This window comes from Ostrea edulis, chromosome 4 (genome assembly GCF_947568905.1).
Source record: "Ostrea edulis chromosome 4, xbOstEdul1.1, whole genome shotgun sequence".
NCBI lineage: Eukaryota > Metazoa > Mollusca > Bivalvia > Ostreida > Ostreidae > Ostrea > Ostrea edulis.
In genome coordinates, this window is record NC_079167.1 from 32,439,902 (window position 1) to 32,463,670 (window position 23,769).

Genomic DNA, 23,769 nt, shown 5'->3' on the forward strand with positions numbered 1-23,769 from the left:
AAGAATTCTTGGTTATCTTGTATTAAAAATATTTTTGATCTTTGTGGACACTCCAATATATGGAATGAACAAGCATTTTTCAATACAAACTGGTTAAAAATTACTGTTGAACGACGTCTTAAAGATCAGTATATACAGAAATGGCAAAGTGATATACGGGAGTCATCTAAGGGTGAAACGTATGGCATTTTCAAAAGTGAATTTGGGTTTGAAAAATACTTTACCTAAAAAACTTCGAACAATATTTATTAAATTTAGAACTTCAAATCACCAACTCCCAGTTGAGACTGGAAGATGGTGTGGCACTCCTAAAGACGAAAGAACTTGCCATATCTGTAATACGGGTCAGATATCTGACGAATACCATTTTATCCTTGAATGCAAGTTTTTTAATGTTATAGAAGAAAGTATCTGTGTAGAAAATATTGTCACAAACCTAACTTTTTCAAATTTTCAGAGTTAATGTCAACTTCAGACCCTAATGTACTTATCAAATTGTGTAGTTTTATATCTAAAATATATGACCAATTCTGTCCTCCTTAACTCATTTTATGTATCTAAAACAACTCCCTGCTTTTTTCACGTGTACCTTGCATATAATATATTCTATTTGTAAATATTGTATATATTGTACCTCATGTACCATGATATGGTGTGAGTGAATAAAGTAAACTGAAAACTTAGGCGTGCTTGTCTTTGCCGTTGCAAGTTCATCACTCTGATAGCCTGACTCAATTTTTGCTTTAATGATAATAGCCAGTGAAATTATTCTTCTTGTAGGAAAGTGAAAATGTGTAACTGCACGTGGACTATAAACCAATCATCTGTCAGCTATTTGATCAATACTCCCTTAGACATACTCCTTGTGTATAAATACTGTACGCTCTCACTTCTCCGTGGTTTTCCCTCGCTGTCTACGGAGAAATCTATACTGTAAGTACTAAGTCAGTCTTTTTGTTGTTAGCAATGCTATTCAGTGCTATATGTTCATGCCTTTTACTTTTTATATTTAGAAATATTTGTATACACAATGAAAAAAAACAACCCAATCTGATTGTTTTTTCTTTACGGAACATAATTTAAAAAGATTTCATTATATGCATAGAACAGCTTTGTTTTATTTCTTTTCATTCTCCTAATCATTACTCTCTCACTTTGTAGGTAGGTGTTCGAACATGAACACTAATTACAAGAAAGGTCGCTCACAAAGCCTGCCTAATTGGAATGGCGATGACAAGTTACACTACAGACTGACCATCATGGGCGCCGCCGGAGTCGGCAAGAGCTGTATCATCTCACAGTTCCTCTACGACCGCTTTATTAGTGAGTACAAAGAAACTGTGGAGGAATTCCACCGCGGGGAATACACCGTGGACGGCCGAGAATTGATCCTTGACATTTTAGACACCGCGGGTGCACATTCATTTCCGGCCATGCGCAGACTGGCCATCTCAACAAGTGACGCTTTTGTTTTGGTGTATTCTATTGACGATGAGTCCTCGTTTCAAGGAGTGAAATATTTGCGAGACATTATTTTAGCAGAGCGAAAGGGGGAAAATGTACCAATAGTTGTCGTGGGAAATAAGTCCGACATTTCCGGGGAATGTAGAGTCATCCTGAAAGAAACTGCTGAATCAATTGTTTGCTTAGACTGGGAGAATGGCTATGTTGAAGCCTCTGCGAAAGACGGTATAAATATTTCGGGGATTTTCAAAGAAATCCTTCGACAGACAAACATGGGGTTCAATAAAACTCCACTTCCAAAACGAAGAAGACTCGGCTCCACTTCATCCGAAAATTCTGACATATCATATTCATCCTCTCGAAACCGGAAAAGCTGCACTATATCGTAGCATTGATTACATGAAATTAAATTTGTTTTATTCAGAATAAAATGTATTGCATTTATTTTAACTTGTTGTTTTATTTATTGGAGATGAAAATCCAAAGTCTGGATATATTGCTGATAATAGAATAAAATTCCGTCAAATGTTCAAACACATTTCCGACAGTGATGACTACGACTTCTCAGAAAAATGCCGTCATTCGTAGTGTTCATCGCTTTTTGTGATCATTAAATCGTAAAACCCTCTTTAAGAATACTTTTGACGAATTTGCAACATTTCTTATCATGAAAAACTGTGTGCTCCCTTACTCCTTGCGTTTTCTTTTAGAATTAATTATTAAATGACAGTAAACTCTGCATCATTAGTGAACATAATTAGCATGAAATTGCAGATAGCTTTTTTGTTTCGATGCCATAATTACTAACATTACATAATAGCGGTTATCGACGCGGTAATTCCATTGATAAGAGTATCCACAGCGATAGCAGGAAATAGGAGACCAATTTCTGTCAGAATATACCTGGTATTGTATTTTCCTTCTGTAAAGGAGTGAAGATAAAATAGATCCGGTATTGTACGATCCTTCTGTAACGGCGTGATTGATTGATTGTTTTGCTGTTTTCCGCCACACTCAACAATTTTTCAGTTATCTGGTGGCGCCCAGTTTTTATTGGTGGAAGAGAGAACCCAGATACAATGTACCTGGGAAGAGACCATCGACCTTTCGAAAGCAAACTGGGAAACTTTCTTACTTACCGGTGGGATTCGAACCCGCGCCGACCAGAGGTGAGCGGCGGTGTGATATTGAGCGCGATGCTCTAACCACTCGGCCCTTTGGTACGGCTCAATTCACAGTGGGACTAGTACAATTTATTACCATCAAAACTAAGACGCCCAATCCAACTGATATAGTAAAGAAGTACTCCAGGCTTTATCAGACATGGTCAGGTGATACTTTTCGTTCATCCAATGTACAGAATTAGGTCTAGAATTTTAATTTGAAAACAAAACACCTAAAAACCTCGGGTGTATCTTTTTTAAATGTCCTACCACCAGCAACCATCGCCTACCATTTTAAAAACCACAATAACACGTAGACATCGTTATCATGTTTAATATACAAATGTAATTATGTTATAATAACGACGTCTAGTTATGTTATTGTGGGGTTGTTGTTTTTTACATTCCAATGAAGAGCCGTAGAGCGAAAGCGCTTTGGAATAAATGTGAAATCTTCATATGAAATTATATATATATATATATATATATATATATATATATATATATATATATATATATATATATTTATTTATCTTTTTTCTATAGCGCTTTTGCCCTGCGGGCTCAGCGCTATAGAGAAAAGTAGATTTTTAAACAATTGTTATAGATAAAAGTTTGAGCATTGGATTTTATTTTTTGACTTTATTCTACCCCGATACCAAGAACAAAGAATTTATTGAATATATATATATATATATATATATATATATATATATATATATATATATAGTTAGTGTTTGTCTAATCATAATGTGCTTCAACGCGAAAGTTTATACCAATCCAATTCAATTTGTAATCTATTTTAAAAACCGTCATCATTGATATTATGCACTGAAACAATTGGAAATTAATGATGGTGAAATACAAATCTACCAGGATGCATCATTCAATATATTCTGCTGCAGCTGATCAGCTGGTATATTTACCCATCTGAATCTTTGTGTATAAGTGTAAGCCGTAAATCTTGCATTACAGATTGATATTCAAAGCTGCAGTACATGTACCTTTGAAGGGTGTTAGTTCTGCAATGTTGATAACAAATCGATATTTATTAATCGAAATGTTGGTCTCGTATTCCTCCATTAACGTCTAACAAAGACATTATATTACACAATGTGTTCATTTAGAAAACACCAGCAAGGAATATCAGCTCTGCACATTCCTCGAAATTAGTTGAATGCATAGCAATTTTCTAAGTACATTCAGAACTATAATTAGATACTGAACAAACGCAACCTTGCTTTCTTCTGTCTCCCCATTTTATCACTGGTCTTATATATACTAAAATTTATTTATTTCTATCAGCTTGAGAAAATGAATTCTGATTTTAGCCCTTGTAAATGCACTCTGGATTTCCATCGCTGTCTTCACAGAAAACACGAATAGCGCCCTTCCTGACACATACTACATTGTGAAACTGAAATCTCCCAACAGAGAACTGTACAGAGGAGCATTCTATAAAAAGAAAATTAAAATCGCACAAAATGTCAATATCATACAGACTCATGAATGCGTATTCTCTATTTTTTCACGTGTGTCTGCATGCGAGTTCATTGGCAATGAATTGCGTAGTATCTTAGGTAAGTGACACTTTTCACAGATACAAGTGATATGTTCTAATCAATGTAGCTTGCGATTTAGAATGCAGTTAAGGATTCTTCTAGATTGTCATTTCCTTTGAGATATCAGACACTCCTTTTACTATACTCTGTAGATTTCGTTTTTCCTGTGTAGAAATGTCCTTGAAATAAATCTGCAATGAAAATAACATGGGCGTAACCTTTTCGTAATACGGAAATAAAATCTTTGCTTCCAAATGACGTAAAAATAAATAAAGTAGAACCCGAGGGTCTGTAGTGTTTGCTCTTCGTCAAGACTTCCCTTGAAAATATTATTTCATATCTACATTTCCATTTCCTCATGAATGCCATGCAGACGTGAACAATATGCGTATGGATCTTGATGAATATAGTACGTGTATTTCAACGGCTGAGAATTATGACAGAAATAAAAGTAGAATGTAAATAGAAAAATTTCAAAATCTTTTTGAAAATACACGAGGGTATGAACTGCAACGCTTCACGCCAGCATACTTTTCATGAAGCGCTAAAGTTCATGCCCTTATACATTTTAAAAAACGAAATTCATTTCTTAAATAACAGTTGTAGTATCTAAATATGAAATAAATGCGAATAGAAAGAATTGTTCGAATTACGTGTAGACCGTTTCAAAGACTAGGAGCAATGACATGGCATATCAAATTTCAGCAAGTCAGGAAATGAAAGGTGAAGATAAGGAACAGTGATCTGTCTCATATCTCCTCTAAAGAATACAAAATCAAGAGTAGGGTAACACGGACCACTAGACACAGCAGAGGAGAGGACATGTATCTAGGAGGAGTAAGCATCCCCTGTCGACCAGTCACAACCGCCATGATCCCTATCATCTTGATCAGGTGAACGAAGTTATCCGTAGTCAAAATCAGTGTGCCAAGAACCCGACCTAACAATCGGTAAGAAACAAGTCGGAAATCATTTGATATTGTAAACTAGATCATTATAACAACCATAGAATTTGCTAAATTCTGACTTTACTGTGAGCAATGCTCACTAAGAATACCCCCCGCTTACCCCAATCTCCCAAAGGGTGTTGGTAATAGGTATAAACTACCTCTTTTCTGAGTGTAAAAAACAAATGGCATGACAAACCGAACCATATTGCTACTTCGATGTCCAGTGCGCGTGACCTTTGACCCCAAAATCGATAGGGAACATCTTCATCCCATGGGTAGTCCATATGTATGATATGGTGACTGTAGGTGGAAAGGATAACGCTTTAGAGCCCGGAAACCATATTGCTACTTCGATGTCCAGTGCGCTTGACCTTTTGACCCCAAAATCGATAGGGAACATCTTCATCCCATGGGTAGTCCATATGTATGATATGGTGACTGTAGGTGGAAAGGATAACGCTTTAGAGCCCGGAAACCATATTGCTACTTCGATGTCCAGTGCGCTTGACCTTTGACCTTTTGACCCCAAAATCGATAGGGAACATCTTCATCCCATGGGTAGTCCATATATATGATATGGTGACGGTAGGTGGAAAGCATATTGCTTTAGAGCCCGGAAACCATTGCGTCTACAGACGGACGGACGGACAGACAGACGGACAACCCGATTCCAGTATCCCCCCCCCCCCCAAACTTGTTGCTGGGGGTATAACGATACTGTTGAAACCCCTGTAAATCAATTTTTTTTTCTAAATCATGTTAACTCTGAACAAAGCCTAACTCGTTTTTAATAATTTCACAGGTTTTAATAATTTCACAGGTTTAAAAACTGACCTGGTGAAATGTTATATAACTTTGCAGGATTCAGTGCAGATATACACAGACCCGATTACTCGATAGATTGACTTCCCTGAATATCTCTTCCCTATACATATGTTTGTTTGTTTGTTTTGATGTTTTTCCGCCACACTCAACAATTTTTCAGTTATATGGTGGCACCCAGTTTTTATTGGTGGAAGAGAGAACCCAGGTACAATGTACCTGGGAAGAGACCACCGACCTTCCGAAAATAAACTGGGAAACTTTCCCACTTACCGGCGCGATCGGGATTTGAACCCGCGCCGACAGAGGTGAGAGGCCGTGTGATTTTGAGCGCAATGCTCTAACCACTCGGCCACGGAAGCCCCTCCCTATACATATGATATCATCGATTGTTGATACTGATGACACAGAAAATGGAGGTCATTGAGGAGATTTGCTATTAGTCATTACATCATCTAATTGCACTTGCATGTCATATATATCTTTCAAACAACAATAAAATGCAATTAAAAAATCCAATCGTTTGCCCCATCAATTCCGTGTGAAAAGTGTGATAAAGGATTATTTCCTAAATAAACAGTATTTATGAAAATCTTTTATTAAGAATACTCATTTCAAACATTCATTGATTTGTTATATTCCAGTGAACTCGAAATAAAAGAAGCCAGTCTTCCATATCTGCTTCATATTTGGATATTTTATGCAATATAAATGTTAACGCTAAACTAAAAACTCAACTTTATGAAACAGGATAACTTCAGCTTCTCTGTTGCCAACTTCCTATATCTTTGGAGAACAACATTCTATAATCACCTCTATGTAGTGTTCATGCCTCTTAACTGATTCGACACACAAAAGCATGTTCTACGTATGGTAGATGTTTCTTTTTCTAAATCGAGACAAGCTACGGACAAATTAGTTGATTTTATAAGGGTTCCATTGGTCTCGTTTAAAATCAGCATTTTGCCATTTCTATGGTCGTTATAATGATTTAAAGCTTCAAATACAAGCTGTCATTGGGACAATATGACCTGACGTGTTTCATACACATTGTTAGGCCCTTCTTTACATATTGAATATCATTACAGATTACTACGTTTACCTGGTCAAGATATTGGCGCATGGTGGGTGTGACCGGTCAACAGGGGAGGCTTACTCGTAGTCACCTGATCCCACCTCTAGAGTGTCCTTATTGGTATATTTCTATGTATTCATGCCTCAAATCGATTGCGGCGGCTTCGAAATATTTTTGATTTCAGAGCAGTAAAGAATTTGAGGTAGCTACTCATATTCACCATTTCCCTTATCTTTGTTGGTGTTTTTATTATCCCCCCCCCCCATTTTTGTCATCAGATAGATAATTGTGTTTGATGAATGCATCCGGTATGAATGCATAGTGTGGTCAAATTAAGAGCATAAGAACATGAAGGTCGTAATTACGAGACAATAAGTCGTAATCTAACGAGATAATAAGGTCATAATAACAAGATAAAAAGTACTAATAACAAGATAAAGTCTTAATAACGAAATAAAAATTCTTAATAACGAGATAAAAAGTCTTAATAACAAGATAAGCAAGAGGTACTGTGAGCAATGCTCACTAAGAATACCCCCCGCTTACCCCAATCTCCCAAAGGGTGTTGGTAATAGGTAAAACTTCAGTATTATGATCCAAAAGGTATCTAGGAACACAACATCTCCATGCGATGAAAAAAGCCATTAAAGAATTTAAATGGAAACCATATTGCTACTTCGATGTCCAGTGAGCGTGACCTTTGACCTTTTGACCCCAAAATCGATAGGGAACATCTTCATCCCATGGGTAGTCCATATGTATGATATGGTGACTGTAGGTGGAAAGGATAACGCTTTAGAGCCCGGAAACCATATTGCTACTTCGATGTCCAGTGCGCTTGACCTTTGACCTTTTGACCCCAAAATCGATAGGGAACATCTTCATCCCATGGGTAGTCCATATGTATGATATGGTGACTGTAGGTGGAAAGGATAATGCTTTAGATCCCGGAAACCATATTGCTACTTCGATGTCCAGTGCGCTTGACCTTTGACCTTTTGACCCCAAAATCGATAGGGAACATCTTCATCCCATGGGTAGTCCATATATAAGATATGGTGACGGTAGGTGGAAAGGATAATGCTTTAGAGCCCGGAAACCATTGCGTCTACAGACGGACGGACAGACGGACGGACAACCCGATTCCAGTATACCCCCCCCCCCTACAACTTGTTGCGGGAGGTATAAAAAGACTTAATAACGAGATAAAAAGTCTTACTTACGATTGTATTAATTGTATATTGTTTAACGTCCCTCTCAAAAATAGTTCACTCATATGGAGACGTAGATAAAAAGTCATAAGAACAAGATAAAAAGTCTTAATAACGAGGGGAAAAAGTCATAAGAACAAGATAAAAAGTCTTAATAACGAGGGGAAAAAGTCATAAGAACAAAATAAAAAGTCTTAATAACGAGGGGAAAAAGTCATAATAACAAAATAAAAAGGTCAAAATAACAAGATAAAAAGTCTTATTAACGAGGGAAAAAAGTCATAAGAACAAGATAAAAAGTCTTAATAACGAGGGGGGAAAGTCATAAGAACAAAATAAAAAGGTCAAAATAACAAGATAAAAAGTCTTATTAACGATTGATTGAATATTGTTTAACGTCCCTCTCGAGAATATTTCACTCATATGGAGACCACTGCCGGTTAAGGGCTGCAAAATTTAGGCCTATATTTGGCGCTTATGGCCATTGAGCAGGGAGGGATCTTTATTAGTGATTCCCACAGCAGCTTCAAAAGGGCAGGGAAATTTAGTACCCCAGGCAGGGGCAGAAGGGAACCTTTAAGTTGTTCCGGTCATATAATACCAGTGTGCGGGCTTTGCTTTTGATAATCTCCCTTTCCTTTTGTGTATGATATTGTTTTCTTTGGTTCTTTTGTATTTAAACAGAACTGAAAATGGGAGAGTTTTCATTCCACCACCTAAATAAAATTAACTTTTCTTCATTTGAAAACATTGTTATTTTTTCAGTAAAACATGAATAAAATTAATGGCCTAAGTGGTGAAATGAAAAAAGTCCTCAAGTTTAGAAAAAAAAATATATAGGCAGATAACGAACTTTTCAAATATTAGTGTTTTTTCTTTTCATTTCAGATACAATACAGACACACATACATATTGTTTTGCACATAAATACATGGCATAGATCTTTCAGTTATTGTTTGTTTATTTCTTTGTTCCTGTCAGTCTCCTGTTGCCCCTAGTAAGCCATCTCTTAGTGATAGAACCAATGCCAAGGTATCTGCTGTTCTGTGTGATCATAAGCAGTTTGTTCATTTTATCGACCTTGGTTCTGTTACGGAGAATTGTTACTGTCCTTTTCACATGAGAGAACATCCTTTCCACTTCTGATGTGCTGAGAGGGAGTACAGCTGCTGCTGCGACCAACTTCAGAACATTGCTGTAAATGTCTCCATCTTTCTTTTGCATTGTGATCAGGGTTTTTGTAGTTGCAGTTGGGCCCTTCGACTGATCTGCAGCAGACTGGTTTGCAATGGTAGTCTTGAAAAGGTCCCATTGATATATTGCCTCATCTGTATCCAGATTGAAATGTTCTGCCAGATCTAACATTTCATCATTTCCATGAAAGCCTCATCATCCAATTTGCTAAGCTGGAAAATTCCCAACTTGTCAGTAATATCTGTGTTTTGCAGCATTAGATTGATGTTACTGATCGAGGAGTCAATGAATTTTCTCTCTCACTATTTCTGACTTCATCCTGTCGGTTTTCTTCCCAGGTAAGCCCAAGAGCTTCTCGGATCTAACTGTGTTTACACCATCTTTTTCTTTCGGTCTCCCAAGTGTAAGTATTGTTGACTGCAAACGAGCATGTATATTAGTCAGTTCAACATCATTCTTCTCAAATATTAATGCAAGCTGTGTCACTGGTTTAAGTGCATCACAGAGAAAATGTACCACTCTGACTGTTGATGGTTTCTTCAACTTCTTTACCAATCCTGCTGCAGAAGGTCCAGACCATATCCTGACCTTATCTTTTCCACGAGCTGTTGTATTTTCAAGGCCTGTTATCACAGCATGTGTCCCGTAAGGATGTAACAGCTTCGAGATGCGACAGCCATCTGGTATGAACAGCATTATTGGTTGTTTTTTTGTTTTCAGTTTCATTAAAGAGCTTCTGTATTTTCTCAAGGCTGTTGGTCCTTACAGCAGAGTAGTGGTAATATTAAAAACATGTGTCAGTGTATCATCTACGTCTCTGAATAGTGGTATATCTTCAAAACTGTCTTTTGCAGCCAGAGCTATGGTTATGACGGTGTATGTTGATTATGTTTGGCTTTAAGTCTTGTGGCTACCCCAGACTTGGATCCTATCATCGTGTTACATCCATCGCTACCAAAGGCTACCAAGTTGTCAATGCTCAAGTTAGTCTCGACCAGGTCCTTTGTTTCTTTGTAAATGGTTTCAGCTTTTCCATCCGGTATCTCTAACATCCCTGACATTTTTTGCTTTCAATTCACCACTCTGTGCATCAATGTACTTGGCGCTGAATATAAGATGTTTCCTGTTTGATATGTCTGTTGATTCATCGGCCATGATTGAATATGCAGGACTGGACTTGGCATTTGACATGACTTCATCTTCTACGTGTCCGGCCATTGTGTCGATGAATTCGTCCACCATACGATGACTGGTAAACTTTGCATTTGATCCAGATGTTAGATGTTGAAGTGCCGGGGCTAAATTTTATCGTGTCACACCTGCTGTGACACGGGAACTCGGTTTTTGCAGTCTCATCCGAAGGACTGTCCCATTTAGTCGCCTCTTACGACAAGCAAGGGGAACTGAGGACCTATTCTAACCCAGATCCCCACGGGATTCTTATTAACGAGATAAAGTCATAATAACAAAATGAAGTCTTAATAACGAGATAATCATAACAAAATAAAGTCTTGATAACAAGATTTTTAAAAAGTCATAATAACAAGATAAAAAGTCTTGATAACGAGATAAAAATGTGATAATAACATGATAAAGTCTTAATAACGAGATAAAAAGTTCATAGTAAGAAGTCTTCATAACAAGATAAAAAGGTTTTTAATAACGAGATAAATAGGTTTGCCTATACAACCTATCAATGGGTCAAATGCTGTCTGACTTGTTTCATACCGATTGTTAGGCCGTTGTTGGCACACTGATCTTGACTATGGATAACTCCGTTACCTGGTCAAGATATAGGGCTCATGGCGGGTGTGACCGGTCGACAGGGGATGTTTACTCATCCTAGGCACCTGATCCTAATTCTGGTATATCCAGGGGGTCCGCGTTTGCTCAACTCTATTAATTTGTATTGCTTATAAGGGTTATGAGATTGATCGCTGTTCGTTATCTTTGCCTTTCATCTCACAACTATTGATAAATATATCAAGTTAACCTAGAGAATGTTGATGTTTCAAAGTTACATTTTATTAAGAAATATTTTTCTTTTACTTTTTAAAATTCATATGAAGGACTCTTTACACCAGCATACTTCATGAAAAATACGCAAATGGAAAAACAATATATCTCTTTATTTCGAAAATCTATATAATTTCTCCCTAAATCTTAAAATTTTAGGTGAGTTGAAAGATTAGAATTGATTTACAAAAAATGAAATTTCAAGTACAAAACTTCCCTAATAATCAGGAGCTTGTATTTATCGTCTGTATGAGTTATAAAAGGCATTTTGTGAAATTTTAAAAAATTCTTTATTTTGGGAACTCGGTTTCCCTATCCTCTTTGAAAGTCCAGGTCGCACTTATGACAATCCCCGAACTTTGCCAAGATCGAACGAATCACGAGCGGTGAGCAATTAAGGGCATAATTGTATAACATTGCATCCATTGTTCACCACTGTTGCATCTCCATATTACGTTCGATGTATTAATGTTGCATAACATGAATTTTCGATTTCCGCAGGGAAAGACCTATCTCTACGCTGATTAGCCAATTTAGGTTGAGAACCAGATTATACACAACCTCTCAGATATCAATTATCATACCATCACTCAAGTGCTACAGGATTTTAAAATTGATTTGAAGATGCAAATGTCAACAATACAACACATTAAGCATAGTAAACACTGAAATCGGCTTCATTTCCTGCCATTTTCGTCCTGATTCTGCAAACGGAGACAGGAGCTGAGTCATTGATCGGCACACACCCGAGACAATCAATTATCACGAAATATATATAATTAAAGGAATTCAAACTGTAGCGAAAAGAAGCAGCTAAGATATAAAAGCTTGTAAGAACGGTACATCAAAATTAATAAACTAATATTACCAAATATTTTCATTCATCAGACTACATGTATGAAATATTATGATCAAATACCAGTCAGTTATCATCTGAAGGCTTTCTCGCAGAGAGATATTCAGACAACAAATTAACAAGCATTCCTTGTGTTTCCAGCAGCATTGCCTTCAGTCTCCCTTTGCATGTATTAGTCTTTTGTGCATGGAAAGAGCGAAGTATCTTCTCAGAAAGAAGGCCACTGCCACCTAATTGTTTTACCAGAATATCGGACAAACTCATTCAGGGAATTTTTGTACCCCGATTCGGGATATAATAAGTGGGTAGAATGATTCAGTTTGCTAATACAACCTATCATTGGGTCAAATGATGTCTGACGTGTTTCAAACCAATTGTTAGGCCGTTCTTGGCACACCGATTTTGAACATGGATTACTCCGTGTACCTGATCAAGATGTAGGGCTCACGAAGGGTGTGACCGGTCAGCAGGGGATGCTTACTCCTCCTAAGTACCTGATCCCACCTCTGGTGTGTCCAGCGGTCCATGTTTGTCAAACTATCTATTTTGTATTGTAGGAGTTATGAGATTGATCACTTTTCGTTATCTTCACATATCTTTTAAAGAAAGCAATTACACATTAAGTAGTAAACCCTCCGTACAAATTCACAAAACTTAGACACATCTTTTCATCAAAACCTTATCCAAAATGTTTGTAAATGCATTTAAATAAATTAAGTCACACATCTAATTGTTGTTTAGCATCCAGTTATTGTGATTTTCAGTGAAAGATTGCAAGTTAAAATAATTCCTATCCTAATTGAATTTACAACTTGAAAAAGAGGACAACTTCCGGTTTGTTGGTTTTTGTTAATTCTTTCATCAATTTCATAAAGAAGAATTTCCGGTCTGTATGTTTTCCTTAAAGAACATATCACATGTTACCAAATTTGATATCTCAATTTTTGTGCAAAATTAATTCTTTCTATTCCAAAAATAAATTCAAATATGTTTTAAAGAAAATAATTGAGTGAATTTTTTAGTTTGAAAGCGGCGAAATTGAAATCTTGCGATATGCATATTTCCTTTCTTGAACAGAGACCATGTCTGTTACAGATTCACATAATATGTCATTAATATTTAAGAATATCTAGACTTGTATGCCTTCAAAAGTGACGCATTCTCTAGCCTTTTTAGATGAATGTTTTCGTTTCAGAAACTACAGCTTTGAACGATATTTTCCTGTCCCTAGTGCACTGGGTCCCGTGGGGATCCGGTTAGAATAGGTCCTCAGTATCCCTTGCTTGTCGTAAGAGGCGACTAAATGGGGCGGTCCTTCGGGTGAGATCGCAAAAACTTATCCCCCGTGTCACAGCAGGTGTGGCACGATAAAGATCCATCACTGCTCAAAGGTCTTACATGTAAGTGCCGAGCATAGGCCAACTTTTGCAACCCTTTATTGGCAATGGTGACATCGTCATATGAATGAACAATGATTGATTGATGTTTTCCGCAACACTCAACAATTTTTCAGTTATCTGGTGGCTCCCAGTTTTTATTGGTGGAAGAGAGAACTCAGATACAATGTACCTGGTAACAGACCACCGACCTTCCGAAAGTAAACTGGGAAACTTTCTCACTTACCGATGAACAATGAGTGTATAATATAAACAATATACAATCAACAAACCCACCCTGTTTGACGGGAAAGATAAATCTGTATAGTATAGAATAGATATAAATTTGTCCACATCTGCATTCAATGCTTTCTGGGGGGAAAAACTCGAGAGAAATAGCCAATTTGTGTCAGAATTCCGAAAATAGCTGGGAAAATTATCATGCATATGGTCATTATAAATAATGATTCAATTTGCAAATACGAGCTGTCATTAGATCAAAAGCTGTCTTACTGTGTTTCATACCAATTGTTAGGCCGAACTTTTCGTACTGATTTTCATTACGGATTACACCGTTTACCTGATCAAGATAGAGGGTTCACGGCGGGTGTGACCGGTCAAGAGGGAAAAGATTGATCACTGTTCGTTATCTTTATCTATTATATGTTGGTTCGATATATCCTAGTGAACTCGAATTAAGCGTGTGTGTGTGTGTGTGTGTGTGTGTGTGTGTGTATTTTGCAAACAAACAACTCAATTTCATGACAAAAGGGACTACGTCAGGTTCTCCAACGTCAAATTCCAATTTTTATGTAGTAGTATTCCATTCTCTTCCCGTAGAGATCCGGGTTAGAGTAGGTCCTCAGTACCCTTGCTTATCGTAGGAGGCGACTAAATCCTTCGGATGAGATCGCAAAAACCGAAGCCCCAAAACCGACATCATAAAGATCAAAATGTGAAAATACGAACAGTGATCAATCTCATATTTCCTATAAAGAATAGATGTTAAGAATATAGCAAACACGGACCCCTGGATGGGTGTTGCCAAAACGCGGAACGGAACGGAAAAACAGAACAGAATTTAAGAATTAGAATGATTAATGTAGCTAAGATAACATCAAAAATCGGAAGAAAATACTTTATGATTAAAATCAAAATTTTTGGAATTAGTTTACAAGCGGTAAAACAATTTTATCTTAAAAGTCTGCATCATAAATTGATTAAGAGAAATTAAACGTTTGTATAAGAATTTACAAAACGTTTTACAAGAATTTTGAAATGTCGACATTGACAGATGTGTTAATTCTCAATAAACCTGGCGAATTGCCAATACGAAGCTAAAGTGACCAAGGTTAAATTGTAAATATGTTAAAAGAGTATTTTATAGAATTTAAATAGTTTCATTGTTATTTATATCTGTATTAATATAGGGAGGTGACCATTCTACATTGATCCAGTGCCTTTTTATGGGATTCGAAACTGACTGTGAGATGTATGAGAGTTTGACTTCTAGGAGGGCAATTCTACTTTCACTTTAAACGAGCTGCTGCATCTTTGCTGTAAAATATCTCGAAAAGGAATCAAGGACCCTGTTGCAAATTTGGCCTTGTTGGAAAGGTTAGGATTTTTGCTGAAAGTTGATATATGTCATTATACTGGGATTTATTTATTCATTTTTGAATTACGAGGGGTTGAAAATGGGTATATTTTCCTCATTTTTGTTGATTTTTTACTTCCAGGATGGCATGTGCCTGAGTGTATCTTGACCCATTTCCAGGCTAGCAGCAGATGTCATGATGGACCTTTAAAATCTTTCACATGTGTACTCTTAAGAACCATGTACATTATTTTTGAAAATTGGTTGCCATGGTAATAAAATCTGAAAATTAAAACATGGTCTCCTGAAAGTGAATTTTCCTCCATTTCCTAGTAGTTTGAGACCTTAGCAAGCAGCGAAACCTATGGGTAGAGAATGGAAAGAACACACGTTCTTTATATGTCTTCCGTTCCGCGTTTTAGCAACACCCACCCTGGATACACCAGATGGGATCAAGTGCCTAGGAGGAAAAAGCATCCCTTGTCGACCGGTCACACCCGCCATGAGACCTATATCTTGATTAGGTAAAAGGAGTAATCCGTAGTTAAAATCGGTATGTAGAGAACGGCCTAACAATTGTTATATAACACGTCAATCAATTTTCAAACTAATGACAGGTTGTACAATGGAAATTGCGAAATACTTAGTTGAAACCCTCTGACTTCAATCTATTTGGAAGTAATCTTCCTCGATTTGAAAACTGATCACGCGCAGAAAATAATCGAATAAGTTGAGAGGCATAAACACCATGTGGAGGTGAGAATGGAATATTGATTGATTGATTGTACGAGTATATTGTTTAACGTTCCTCTCGAGAATTTTTCACTCAAATGGAGACGTCACCATTACCGGTGAAAGATTGCAAAATGTAGGTCTATGCTCAGTGCTTACGGCCTTTGAGCAGGGAGGGATCTTTATCGTGCCACGCCTGCTGTGACAGGGTCACACTGAGAGTACATATGTAACAGTCGAGCTGCATCTGGAATCTCCCACAAAACACACATGCATGGTTTTTATCTCTCCATTTTGGTGAACGGTCACAGCAACTTCGCGAACGAGAGGATCGAGTTCAGTTCTTGATTCCGTTAGGATAGCGGTAGGGAATGACTGCTCTTTGCCAAGCGCCCAGGGTTAGAATTGAAAGACAAAAGTTTTTCAGATTTTACCTTCAAAATTAAGATCAGGGTTGGCATTTGTATCATTGATTGATTGTATATTGTTTAACGTCCCTTTCAAGAATATTTCACTCATATGGAGACGTCACCATTGTCGATGAAGGGCTGCAAAAAAATTTGGCCTCTGTTCGGCGCTTACGACCTTTGAGCAAGGAGGGATCCTTATCGTGCCACACTTGCTGTGACACGGGGCCTCGGTTTTTATACGCTCGTCGAAGACGGGACGTATTATGGTATGGCGACGTCCGTCTGTCTGTCCCGACCTTGTGGGCAGGATACAAACTGAACCATAAGCCCTAGGACTTTACAACTTGGTACATTTGATCACCATGATGAGAGGAAGATGTCTATTGTTTTTCAAGGTCAAAGGTCAAGGTCGTAGTATCACTTATTAGGAAAACCTTGTGGGCAGGATACAAACCGAACCGTTAGCATATTTATGAACTAGCGCATTCTAAGGCTATCCCTCTTTATATCTTGATATCCATTTCTACAAGCATAATAATGAATTAGCTCACAGAGGCCAGTGCTAACTTCACTAAAATATGAATCCCACTAAAATATGTTTTCCTTGAGCAAAATCTACAGGCGTATTATGCCATGTTGGCGTTGCTCTTGTTGCGATCTCATCCTAGGGACCGGGGCGTGTAGTCGCCTATTACGACATGCAAAGGGTACTGGGAACCTATTCTAGCCCGGCTCCTCACGGGACGCTTTTATATGATAAAGAACCCCCACTGTTATGACCTTGGGTGTCATGCATAGGTCAAATTTTTGTGGTACTTCATCCATGCAAAGCTTGCGACGTTTCTTCATAAGTGAAAATGTCTGGAACGGGACGTATAGTGTCGTACAAACAATCATTTTGGTAGACAAATAGAGCCCATATCATGAATGATTCTTTCAATCATGGTGCATACTGAAGTCCAAAACAAGGGAAACTGTCATAGTATTTCTTCCTTAATAAATGTATCTTATATTGAAATTCAAAAGAATACGTTAGCTAGTAACTCAATGAAATATAATGCAATACTTTTATATCGGAATTATCTAATTGAAAAGCAAAGTGTGGCAGTTGGAGATTTTCACAAGTTCTTGTCAGGAATGTAGATCGATACCTGCAAAAAAAAAATTCATGTTTCCTCTTGGTCTGCAATATATCGTTTGGCGACACGATGCACTGCATGTTTCTGTATTACATCTAATCCATGCTGACAGTGCTATGTAATCGGAAGATCGTGTTAACAAAACTGTTCCTGGAGTTATGAGAGACGTGTGCTTTTGGGTCTTCGTGATTTTGTATGCCGTCACACTGATTTGCTTAATTTCATATGTAAATCATCATTTATTTTGCCAGATTTTTCTTGTACAGAATTTTGAAAGCCGGAAGCATACTTAATAGCATTCAGTATATTTTTCTTTGACATCATTCGATTATATAAGTATTTTTATTGCCACATTTCATTTTGTATGTATAGATATTATAACATGTAAAAGATATCAAATTGTTCATTTTGTACATGTATGTTACATGTAAACTGAACAATTGGATATCTTTTACATGTTATATCTATACATACAAAATGAAATGTGGCAATAGAAATACTTATATAGTCAAATGATGTTGGGTTTTTTTCCAGTGTAGGGACCCAATACAATAATTCTCCAGTTAATTAAGGATGGAGGAATGTGCAGGTTTTCCTTACAGATACCGTTATAATGGTTTGTCAGTAATTTATAATGGTTTGTCAGTAGTTCATAATGGTTTGTCAGTACCGTTATAATGGTTTGTCAGTAGTTTATAATGGTTTGTCAGTAACGTTATAATGGTTTGTCAGTAATTTATAATGGTTTGTCAGTAGTTTATAATGGTTTGTCAGTAACGTTATAATGGTTTGTCAGTAATTTATAATGGTTTGTCAGTAGTTTATAATGGTTTGTCAGTAACGTTATAATGGTTTGTCAGTAGTTTATAATGGTTTGTCAGTAACGGTATATTGGTTTGTCAGTAAGGTTATAATGGTTTGTCAGTAGTTTATAATGGTTTGTCAGTAACGTTATAATGGTTTGTCAGTAGTGTATAATGGTTTGTCAGTAGTTTATAATGGTTTGTCAGTAAGGTTATAATGGTTTGTCAGTAGTTTATAATGGTTTGTGAGTAGTTTATAATGGTTTGTCAGTAACTGTCACGTTTTGTTGTCATGAAATATAACAGATGTTACACTTTACATATTTATTATTTTTACATCATTTTTGTTTCTAATTATTACAAAAATAAATGAAATATAATTAAAAACTCAGTCTTGTGATTGTCACTGTAATGGCACTGCGGTTGTTTCAATAACTACACTGGGTCCAGTTGGAATGGTGGCTCCGTTTGAAATACCACCGGCTCCCACTCTACTTCCTACTTCTCCTTGATTTCTTTTGTAACTAATTTAAGGTATCTCAGAAGTGCTAAAGTGGAACCTGGCTGAAGCAATATAACAAACTGAAAATCTAACAATGTTAAGAACTTCAAGTTACTTGACGCCCATTACTCGTGCCCAAACTGATCAAAGCAAACACCGCTAACCAGTTCGAATATTAGGATTTAAAAATAGACCTTACTTAGTCGGCAGTTTCAACGTATGGGTGAAAGTTTGGAATAAAATTTATCTATTTACCTGAACATAGATTTGGTTATGAATGAACGGAAAGCAGTTTGGACTTTAAATGTGACAGTAACGTTTTAATGGTTTGTCAATTGTTTATAATGCTTTGTCAGTAACGTTATAATGGTTTGTCAGTAGTTTATAAATAAATGCAGCAACAAATTTCCTGTACACTCTATTTTACACTTGTAATTATTTTTCCATATACAACTTCCAACTCTGTAATTGTTTTCTCATTTACTTATTTATTTTATGAAATACTTTTTTTATTATTAATTTTTTTGTTTGGTCCAATCTGATTGAAATCAACTCCTCGATTCGCTCCTCTTTCTTTTTTAGCGGATCGAGGAGCTGATTTTAATCAGATTCGTGTTTGGTCATACACAAATCTTTGAAACTTGGAGTTCCAGAAAATAGAAAGCATAATTTTATATCCTTCTCTCACATAAATATTCTAATAACAAATTATGTTTACGTTGTTTTGCGTTCCTTGGAAAAATTTTCACACATGTTCATGTTGAAATGTCACCAGATGTACGTACAACGAAGTTAGGTCCCGTGGGGATCCGGGTTAGAATAGGTCCTCAGTACCCCTTGCTTGTCGAAGAGGCGACTAAATGGGGTGGTCCTTCGTATGAGACCGCTGAAACCGAGGTCCCGTGTCACAGCAGGTGTGGCACGATAAAGATCCCTCCCTGCTCAATGCTCAGAAGCGCCGAGCATAGGGTTCCAACGCCTATCATGACATGGGACCTCCGTTTTTGAGATCAAGGACCGATCAATACTTATGTTTATGGTTTAGGGTCGTTGCGGTCAGGGCACGAGTGGGGCTCGAACTCAAGACGTCCACGTCACGAAGTCAACGCTCTACCACTGAGCGACCGGTGTACATTTATATACTTTGCGTATGTAAAACGAAACTTTCCTATATATAGACTTAGACTAATATATTTCTGAAGCCTAAATATTCACATAGTATATATTTTTAAAAACTTTCCATTTATAATAGGGATGTTAACGAGTACTCGACTATCGCTCGGTCATACCGATCATCGACTAAATTTTTCATTGTCGAGTACTCGTTAGAATTTTTTTTAAAAGTAATATTCATAAATTCTAAACGCTTCAGTGTTTTTGTGAATGAAAATCATGTAAGGATAAAGTCAAACCGGTTTTAATTCGTCCATGTTCAAATAAATCATTTGAGTTTAGGATGTCGGTCGGTAAATTTGTCTTCGAAATCCACTGTTTGGACATACTTTAAAAGATCGTATGATGGGGAAATATTTGTCGAAATGCGCATCTGGTGCATCAAAATTGGTACCGTATAAGTTTTACATACTGATGACTTAGGTACACTTGTACCCTGTCAGTCCGGTTTTGTTTACCGAGTACTCGACTAAACCCTTCGCGTATTCGACTAGCTTATCCGAGTAAAGTTGACATCTCTAATTTATGTAGCATACATAATACTACTTCCACTCCATTGACGAGTTATTTTTGGCCACATCGTCCCGCATGTCCTTAAAGTAATTCCACCCTCCTGTGATGTCATCAGATTTTGCAAAATGAATGATTTATTTAGATTATGTATGATATGAACATAAATTTTGTTGGAGTCTTTTCCTTTAGTTATTGTAAAAAATCTTGTTAAAAATAAAATATTTCAAAAGTCTAAGTTATAGATGAATAATCAATGATACGTTTCAAAATATTGAATTCAAGGGCAATAACTCAGTTTCTATTGATTTCTTTATCAAGTCTATAATGCGATGATTTCCTGTATTTTTTACAGACATTTTGTATATTTTTGTGAAGATACAGTTTCATGAAATTGTTATGAATGCTATTACATGTATATCGTCATAACCAGTTTGTATGGAATTTTAATAACACTATTTAAGGAAAATTGCAATTTTCTGACGGTGATATAGGATTCTGTATATGTACGTCTCACATCTTAAAAAGTGTGATGACCTATGTATTTTGTTTGATAATTTGTTAGTTTTAACTCTAATGAATGGAAATAAATACACATTTTAAACTTGTATCAGATACTCGCAGTTTTAACAGGAAATTGTTAATTGTTTGTTTGTTTTACGTACCGTCGAGAATTTTTCACTCATATTGAGACGTCACCTATTGCAGGTGAAGTACCACAAATTTAGTTCTATGTTTGGAGCGCAATACCGTAGCAGTGAGTGTTCTTTAATGTACTGTCGCGATACGGGAACTCTGTTGTAAGGTCATATCCGAAAGTTTCAATTGCTGGATCTACAGTTCAGCAGTCGACGTGCTAATCTACTGAGTTACTGTGGAATCATTTTAATTTGTGGGGGCCAATATTCGTGGGTAAGCAATACGATTCACTAGGAGAGATAACTCTACTTGGTTTAAAAAAAATGTTCGAGGACACGCATATTCGTGGGTAAAAGTGAACCACGAAATCCACGAACATCAATCCCCCACGAACAATAATGACTCCACAGTACTCAACTAGACAATGGATTTTGAAAGGAATAGGCACATATTGCTGATATTTATATTTTCATTCATGTATGAAAAGGAAGTCAGCCATTTTGACGATGTAGAGTATCGCCTTAATGCCGCACCTCATGAACATTGGAACCCCGTGCCTGTCACTGAAGCCAATGCCATGATAATACATCCATGCCCTCAGGGCAAAGTGCGGCACTATAGCTTACTGCATGATGTGTGTAAAGAATTAGAAGTAAGCGCCCATCTGCTTCTTCTTGCAGGCTCTGAAGATCTGCTATCTCGTCATGGTCTTTGAGATGCCTTCACATTAGCATAGACAAACTTCTCGAAGGGACGTAAAGCAATCAAACATTTTCTGGAAAAGGGAAAGCACGTGCACTGCACTGAAACCTATGACCGGTAGTACAAATTTACAAGAAATGTTTCAAAGTTAGGTAAGGAATGGGAAGCTCTAAAGATTTAATTGACAAGTTAGAACCCTTCACATGTTGTCTCTATACTCCAAACGCATCACCTACAAATGTTAATGACAATTGATACCATCTCTTGTGTTAAAAACGGATAAATAGAGGGAATCACCAACGTCCACTTTGTTTAGTGTGTGGAAACATTGCACGTGAGAGGAGGAGGTGACCAGGCAGCAATATAGTAAAGGTGTCTTGAACAAGATCTTCAGGTACCCAGTCCAGTTGGTGGAAGATGGAAATAGAAGAAGGTTGGATGTTCAGTCAGCGCCGTACTAGTCTGTAAGTGTCCAAAAATGTGCTTTACCGAAATGTATGTGTTTGGTAAATGATTTACATGTATATACTTCATTGATCTGTATAAACTTACTGAATGTGAAAACACGGAGAACAGTGATGATGATGACTGGTAATGATGATGATCACGTGTAAATTATTGTCTTAGTGATATATAATGTCAATTAAAGTACAATCATATGCCGGAATATATCTATCAAGTCAATGCTGTTACTTAATTTATTCGACTTCCAAGATTTGGTAAGCCGATGACATGAAAGAGACAAACTACGCAGTTTTTCTTAGAACCAGGGGTAACCACCCATTTTATACTCTTTTGATTGAACAATTTCACGAACTTATTAAACATTCTATCAATTCCTGTAACTGAGGGACAAATACATGTACTTATGATGTTATCTATACATTGGGTCAAATACTGTCTGACTTGTTTCATACAGATTGTTAGGCCGTTTTTGGCACACTGATTTTGACTTCGGATAACTCCTCTGTTTACCTGATCAAGATATAGGGCTCACGGCGGGTGTGGACCAATTCTCTCTAAGGTTACTGAAATAGAAAAACTTGCAACAATATAAGACTAGGTTTCCACCACAAATTTGGGCAGCAACTCCAGATATTGAGAGAAAGCGCACTACTAATGAACCAGTCTTCTCATGACCATTTTAATTCTCAGTTCTGCTTCCCACACCAAAACTACAAATAACTTGCATCAAAACCATGTCTCTGACAACAACAGTACGCAAAAGTGGCCAAGAAAACTTTGACCTTTTGTGTATAGAATATGAGAAACATTTGAAACACTAAGGGCTGTTGGGTACACGAAGTTTTCCCGAACTATAAGGGCTATTGGGTACACGAAGTTTTCCCAAACTTTAAGGGCTGTTGGGTACAAATGTGGTGCCTGAGCAGACATACAAGGCGCTCTGGCACCAAAATACATATAGAGTGTAGAACATTTATGTAGTGCTATTACTTCGAATTAAGAATGAATGCTACTATTTTATGCAGTAATGTGTGTTGTATTGTCAGAATTTTAGAATAAATATGCGATAGAAATGCCATGTTTTCACATGTAATCCAGGTAAGAATGCTTTGTTTTTACCTATAATCCAGGTAAGATATTTGCGGAATCGTAATGCCAATTTTTTTTTTTGGCGGCATAGTGGAAAAAATTGCGGAATCGTAACACTTTTATCAATATCCGGAAACGTAGTGCGCCGCTATACATGTATCGAGAATGTATTCATAAAATTACACATTGTGATCAATACATTAATCTTTATTGGCAGTCGCTACAGGAAAACCATACATTTCTATTGTTCCCTACTTTCTGCATAAAGGAAATTCAAGATAAAAGATGATATATTCTACATATTTTGTATGCTTCTGCG

General features: G+C 36.9%; 1 protein-coding gene and 1 long non-coding RNA gene across 2 annotated transcripts; both read left to right on the top strand.

The window, feature by feature from the left end:
- The first annotated feature begins 783 nt into the window (after positions 1-783).
- Positions 784-1,909, top strand: LOC125669882 (ras-related protein Rap-1b-like). Its single transcript, XM_048904721.2, has 2 exons — positions 784-933; positions 1,162-1,909. The coding sequence occupies exon 2, from the start codon at positions 1,176-1,178 to the stop codon at positions 1,851-1,853; it is 678 nt and encodes a 225-aa protein (XP_048760678.1). The 5' UTR covers positions 784-933; positions 1,162-1,175; the 3' UTR covers positions 1,854-1,909.
- Positions 1,910-4,137: 2,228 nt separating this feature from the next.
- LOC125669891 (uncharacterized) lies at positions 4,138-15,581 on the top strand. Its single transcript, XR_007368049.2, has 3 exons — positions 4,138-4,207; positions 15,120-15,306; positions 15,429-15,581. It is a non-coding gene; the product is annotated as an uncharacterized LOC125669891 (long non-coding RNA).
- Positions 15,582-23,769: the final 8,188 nt, after the last annotated feature.

Excerpts from the sequence above, each read along its gene's own strand:
- LOC125669882 (XM_048904721.2), top strand. The coding sequence starts at position 1,176 with ATGAACACTAATTACAAGAAAGGTCGCTCACAAAGCCTGCCTAATTGG.